This window comes from Antedon bifida, chromosome 9, assembly GCF_963402885.1.
Source record: "Antedon bifida chromosome 9, ecAntBifi1.1, whole genome shotgun sequence".
Classification (NCBI taxonomy): Eukaryota; Metazoa; Echinodermata; class Crinoidea; order Comatulida; family Antedonidae; genus Antedon; species Antedon bifida.
In genome coordinates this window covers 4,843,907-4,851,161 of record NC_136234.1, presented here as the reverse complement: position 1 = coordinate 4,851,161, position 7,255 = coordinate 4,843,907, and the positions used below count along the sequence as shown (strand labels likewise).

The 7,255-nt window shown below is 39.4% G+C and overlaps 1 protein-coding gene across 1 annotated transcript; it reads right to left on the bottom strand.

The window, feature by feature from the left end:
- Positions 1 to 190: 190 nt before the first annotated feature.
- LOC144852605 (cytochrome P450 2J4-like) lies at positions 191 to 4,809 on the bottom strand. Its single transcript, XM_078710514.1, has 3 exons — positions 3,940 to 4,809; positions 1,573 to 2,562; positions 191 to 784 (listed from the first exon to the last, which is right to left on the bottom strand). Exons 1-3 carry the CDS (start codon positions 4,277 to 4,279, stop codon positions 612 to 614), a joined length of 1,503 nt encoding a protein of 500 aa, XP_078566640.1. The 5' UTR covers positions 4,280 to 4,809; the 3' UTR covers positions 191 to 611.
- Positions 4,810 to 7,255: the final 2,446 nt, after the last annotated feature.

Sequence of the window (7,255 nt, the reverse complement as noted above, 5' to 3'; positions counted from 1 at the left end):
GAGAAAAAAATGTGTATTGTGGGCACCATCTAGTAGATTCCTGTATCTGGCGTAGCCGTGACATTCAATCTAAGCGGCAAGTGTGTGATACCATGGAACCATCTAAGAGAGACCCTGTTTCACAATGAGGACCTTTTATAAGGGATGGTGTATCATCTTGGTGTTGCCGTGAGATGAACTTATGCAGAAATTGTGAGATACCACGAGAGCCATCTAGGAGTGATGCAGTATCATATCTTGGTGTTGCCGTGAGATGAACTGATGCGGAAAGTGTGAGATACGAGAGCCATCTAGGAGAGATGCAGTATCATCTTGGTGTTGCCGTGAGATGAACTGAGGCGGAAAGTGTGAGATACGAGAGCCATCAGGAGAGATGCAGTATCATCTTGGTGTTGCCGTGAGATGAACTGATGTGAAAAGTGTGAGATACCACGAGAGCCATCTAGGAGGGATGCAGTAACATCTTGGTGTTACCGTGAGATGAACTGATGCGGAAAGTGTGAGATACGAGAGCCATCAGGAGAGATGCACTATCATCTTGGTGTTGCCGTGAGATGAACTGGTGCGGAAAGTGTGAGATACCACGATAGTCATCTAAGAGGAATGCAGTATCATCTTGGTGTTGCCGTGAGATTAAACTGATGCGGCATATGTGTGATACCATGGCGACCATCTAGGCTGGGATTGGTTCCGGCAGACTCAATTGTAAACTTCTGCAATATCGACGTGAAAAATAAGAAAATCTCCATTTTCGCTAGATGCTCCCCTAAACAATTTCTACGACCTGAAATCAATGAACAAAAATCGTTGTTTACTATTGAAATGTATTTCTAATTGAATACAAGACCGCGCGTACAGAAATATATAGTAATCATAATGTTGTTTAAATGTCTCAGCAGAGACACTCACGTGACTCACGCCGCGTACATAACATGATGCGCCTGTGATCATCTCGATTTTAAAATCAACTTTTGAGTCGTACAGTAATAATTTCGCGAAAAGGTTATGGATTCTATCTTATTAAGGTCATATTATTTCGTGTGAATATATATATATATATATATAGTGTATCTTAGTTTCGAAGTCGTTAAATTCTTACCAATGCCTGCTGTATTTATCGGTCACGTGTTTGTACACTTCTCAAATAGTTACTTATTTTGTTATTGTTTATAAGACGTGAACAAATTGTATTAACAATTTAATTTGTGTTTTCTTTAAAATGTGCGAAAGATGTTGAACCATGGGCCATGAACTAACAGGTGTCGAGAGAAGATGTTTTTGTAGAAAATGAACATGTTAAATGGGAGTATTATGTAGGCGGGGTGCGTCTTCTGGGGGTTGTAAGTTCAGGGAGCAGACGGTATAATTGTGCGGTAAACCTAACAATCTGGAGGCTCGGTTTATACGTAGACCTACAGATCTTTAAAAACATTATCAACTGTATCATCTGTTGATTCTCTATGTGTATATGTAACGCAACGACGTAAGCGCAATACAGGCGAGTGACCAATGACAAGGAACGGTTCGAATAATCCGTCACTTGTGATTGGTCAAAATACTTTACATACTTACCGGCTGAATATGGCATAAAAGCTTCTGACGTCACTGTACTATTATCGTTGGGATCCAAAAACCGTTCTGGTCTGAACGTGTGTGGTTCGGACCACTCGTCTTCGTCCATGTGAACAGAGTACAAATTTCCAAAGATTGTTGTTCCTTTCGGAAGATTATATCCACACAAATCAATATCCTCAACTGTCTCATGCGGTATGACCATCGGGATGACATTGCACATGCGTAGAATCTCTTTAATGACTGCTTGCGTATATGGCAGCTCTTTCCTATCACTCATGGTAACGTTCTTTTCTCTGCCAACGACTTTATCCAGTTCATCCTGAACCTTCTTCTGAACGTCAGGAAAAACCAGCATGTATACTAAACTCCACATGATTGCCGCGATGACGGTTTCTGTGCCACCAAAGAACAGATCAATGACAATGTACTTAAGGTCGTCGATGTTGTAAGACGTCTTGTGGACGTCTTCTTCGATTGATCCATTCTTTTTAGGGTGTTGACCTTCTTCGTTTGCCGTGATAAATAAATCTATAAAATCTCTTGGTTCGTCTGCATTGTAAGTCGCCTGGTGCGATTCGATACGCTCTTCTACAAACCGCATGATAAACGTGTACGTTTCTTCTACTGCGGTATTCGCCTTCATTGGCAAATACCAGAGAAATGGCAAAAAGTTCGTTGCGCTTTTACTGTCTATATTTTGAAAGAAAATCTCAACGTAGTGTATCAACTTCTGAAACTGCTGGTCATCATATTCGAATCGTTCTCCAAAGCATATTGAACAGATTACGTTACTGACCATTCGCTGGACATTGTGACGAAGATCAACTGGTTTGCTGTCCGTCTTGTGCAGATCTTGCATGAAGTACGACACCTCTTGCGTTACTTTGGCTTCCATCTTTGAATGGCGGTCTCCGAATGTGCGCAGGATGTTAGAGGAGAATTTACGGATTTCCCGCCAATGAGTTGTCGGCTGGTGATTTGCAATACCTATACAAAAAAATGAAATGAATGAATGAGCGATTTTAGATACAGTAGTTGCTCCCGTTTTATTGTACAGTTAAGCTTTGTTCTCACTAGATTTGACCAATCACAAGCGATGGATTATTCGAACAGTCGGGTGTGATTGGGCAACTCACTTGCGTTGCGTCTACGTCCTTGCGTTACGTCCTAGTGGGAACCAAGCCTTAGAACCCCTTCGAGACCCAACAAAGCGTCCCCTTAATGGCGGTTGACCGTGGTAGAGTTCTCCTTCGAAAAGTGCACCCTTAATAGATGTGTCCCCCTGAATAAGTACTTATTGCGGTGATCATGAACGAGTGAATTGTTAGTAGTATGCACATTACATTTTAAATCACATTATCATGACATGAACAAATTTGAGGCGCGTAAAAAAATGGATACTACAACCGTTTTTTTAAATTATGCGCGTACAAAAATCGCGAGAAAATCATTATCATAAATTATTATAGTTGTCTTCACGTTAATAGTTAAACATTTTTAGAAAAAAAAATCATTAAAGCAAGTACTGTTCTGTGGCATATCTTCTATAATTTATCACAAACGTTTGCCAAATTTTAATAGTCACTGAGAATACTATTGGATGATTGATAACCACCCCTCTACAAACAATTAATTAATCTTGGTCTTGAGACAAGGTTAATGTGCACGGCGGCCGTCTACATCAAGGTCATCAGCGGTGCGCCAAACTAACATAGTCAAGGTGAACATAAATACGCGATGACGTCAATCAATAAACAGACGATATAGGATGAGTGATAAAATGTAGTTTAGACTATTTTATGTTGCTCAATTTTCCATCGTCATGTTTGCTTATCTCGACAGCATGCATGATAAATTTCATTCGGTAACCTTGATAAACGGTTTTTAATGTAAATAATCATAGAGGAGGGGAGAGAATAATGCGGACTGAGAGGGCGATCTGTCATCTACAGGCGCAGACTAATCGGTTTAGGCTTATTGTAAAAAAAATGAATTCCCGCCTTTTCTTAGGTCTATAGTTTTTGGTGGGACGGTGGACATGGTTCTATGCGTTTTGTTAATCGAGTGTTGTTTTTAAGAATCTGCCCAAGTACACTATATGCCTTGTATTGTGTCCCTTTCAGGTCACAGTATAACCATACATCCCTAGCAATTTTCTGAATCAATTCGCCAAAACAGTATAAACATACTCGAATACATCCCTAGCAATTTTCTGAATCAATTCGCCAAAACCTAACACGCCAATATAGAATTGACACCGAGAAAAATCCGTACTAATAGGAACCTCGGCCCCCGCAGAGGTCTGGTTACAATGTAAACTAAATATGTTATCTTTAAATAATTTATGATGATAAAAGAACTCACCTCGACCGCCGTTCAGTTTACTTAGCATCCAGTGTGGACGTCCTGCAAACTGACGTCCCTTCTTCACAAACGCTTCCCGGATAACCGTACATCCATTCAGTACGACCACAATTCGCGAACCCATCTTCACGCTGTAGATTGGACCATATTGCTTGACCAGCTTCGTAAACGTCTTGTACGGTTTGAGACCAAGGAATGGGAGGTAGCCGACCACTGGTAAACCAGTCGGTCCTGGTGGCAACCCTGGATGCAGTCGTGAGCTGACGTAGTGCCATGTGAAGAGGAGTAACACGACTGGGAGGAAGAGAGTCAAAGTGAGATTGCTAATATGTATATCCATAATTGGTGTATAAAATAAATAATAAAGCAACAGTTTTTTTTAATGAGTCAGTACTGGTCTTAATTTCAGTCACTCGCGATTTGATAAAGCTCTGAGCTGGTTTGATGAGAGTGCTTGTCTGATTTCAGTCGCTCGAATTTAGATAGAGGTCTGGTCCGAGTATATGGTCCTACTCCGACGACTGCTATTAGCGTGGTAATTAGTTGTTACAGTGCAATGTACTTCTAGAGAGCGACCGATCTTATGTCTCTCCAACTGGGTTGATGGCGGTAACAACGTCACGGCTGATATCCAATATACGAGAAAAGTCACGACACACACTGTCGAAATTTTAAACAATGTAAACCGCGTATTTTTATCGATAGTATAACCCGTAAGGTTAGCACGTCGTCGTTTCCTATTGAGGTCCTCACTGTGGCGATTTCGTGAAGAGGTCATGTAAACGCAGCGCTAGGGTCGCCTCACGACCCATAGGATAGGTGTGAAGGCTTGCCGCTGATATGGCATAGTTTGGCCCCAACAGATGTGTTTGCATCACGATCCATATGTGTCACAGAACATTGCATAATGATTATATAATATTAAGCGGGTGTGGATTGGCAGTTGGCTTAGCAACATCCAACCAATGCGTGCCGTCCGAAGTTGAGCCTTGTCGCTGATTGGTGCAATAATGCACCGCCCATTTCTGAATTCTAAACTTAAAGGGTTTTGATTTTTTTTTTATCACACTTCGAAAAGCGGAGGCGTAAGGTACCACGAAAAATGTATTAGGCCTACTATTTTAGGCCACGGTATTAGAGGTATGTCAGTATAATCGTAACATCATTAAAATAACTGTAAGAAGGGTCGACGTACGTACGTCTCATCAATTATAAAGCTTGGTTCCTACTAGAAAGCAACGCAATGACGTAAGCCGCAACGCAAGCAAATTGACCAATCCAAGCGATGAATTATTCGAACCGTTCCTTGTGATTGGTCAATTCGCTTCCGTTGCGGCTCAGGTTCTTGCGTTCTAGTGGGAACCAAGCTTAATTACGTATACGTTTCTAGCAGCATCCCTACATCAATTAACTACTATAAGCAGACTGATTACAGAGTAACTAAAGCTCTGTGTCTACACTATCAAACTTTATGGGACAAAAAATGTGATCTGCCCATACATGGACATGATGATGTCATATCATTACCATATTTAAGCATATCAGTACCATATATGGGCACATCAAACTTTTTGTTGTCAAACTAGCTAGTTCGATAGTGCAGACAGAGCTTTACGGAATACAACATATAGTCACTAAATGCACATATTTTTATTTTTAACATTGACACCGAAAGTATATATTGTACACCACGACGTTCTCAAAGCTTCCTTCCCCGCCGGCCATTCAATGGGAGCGCAGAGATCGATGTGTGTACTCTATTTTAATCAAATGCTCGTTGTTTGGTCCATCTAACGTTTCTGTGAAAACCGTTTTCTTCATATTTTTTAATCTAGCAAACACAAAAGGTACGAAATGCGACAGTTTCTAGGATATAAACATGTTAATCCCTCACACCTCTGATTACATAATAATCAAACTGTCTTCGCTTGAATGATCACAGATGTGTGATATCGCTTCACATCTGCTACGAGTAGTGTCGTCACAGGTGCGCAGTGACGCGCGCAATATCGATTATTGATCAAAAACAGGAAATAAATGTGTGAATTTACCAATATACGTTATTGATTACAGTAGGTAAAGTAAACAACATTACTCATCACAAGATGAAAAAAAACACCCCTTTTTTCAAATTAAAAAGTCAATTGATTTAATATGAAACATGCAGGGAGAGGAATGTAGAGTGTGGACATGCTATTTGTAGGAGGAGGAAGACTTACTATAAGTGTGTTTCACACTTGGACGCAACTCACAACGACGTAGGTGCAACGCAAATGAGTTGACCAATCACAAACGACTGTTCGATGATCCATTGCGTAATGATTGGTCAAATTACTTGCTGGTGCGTCCAAGTTAAGTGGGAACCAAGCTCTAGGTTTTCTGTCGAGTAGATTACTCTAGTCATCAATTATTTGGTAGCGCCCTCTATCTCGTCACATAAAAATGTTTCTCACAGACAGTCGTATAAGAGATGTATTACATTTTACCGAGGAAAGACAGTTATGTTTAAAAATCCAATTCAAGTTGTTCTGCTAGATGTTCACACATCTCTCTACAATAACGTAAACTTTGATGTCGTAAGCTATAGTAGGCCCAATTAATTATTATTCAATCTAAAGTTAATGATTGGTTTATGACCTGTGTCAGTAACATGCCTTTTAGTTATTGTAATTAGTAATTAGTCTACCAAGTCTACACGGTATATTTACTATAGCATCATTATTATTTACTATTCATACAGGGTAAATAAAAGGTAAATAAGATTATTTAATCAATCCCCTCCCAAAAAGGGACCACATAGTTTTGAGTGATTTCGCCCTCTATGTCAATCTTTTTAGTTGAAGAGATAGTGCTACTACACTATCTTTGGTTGAAGTTATTAGCCTGATTTTACAGACTTCAATTTACTTTTGGATTATGGATAACATTAAAATTAGTATTCCATTAGGCCTACATTATATTTACCTTCCAAAACTACTATTATTAACTACTGTACTGTACTCTCTATTTAGAAGGGAAAACAAAATGATGTTTTCAGGTGGTGCCAACATGGCATCTATCTGCCCATTTCTTTCTTTTTTTATTAGGAGTAAGATGTATGACATAATAATCTTTTTGTTTAAATCAATTGTATTGTAATAATGAATAAATAATAATAATCTGATGATAAAGTGACAATACCTTATGATGAAGAATTTTCGCATTGTTAGGGTGTGAACAGGCGTAAGATTCTTTTTTAAAAATGATAAAATTAATATGCTAGAATTGTCAAAAACAAAGAAATTGTTTCAAATAGGTGGCGCTGTTTACAAGAAAA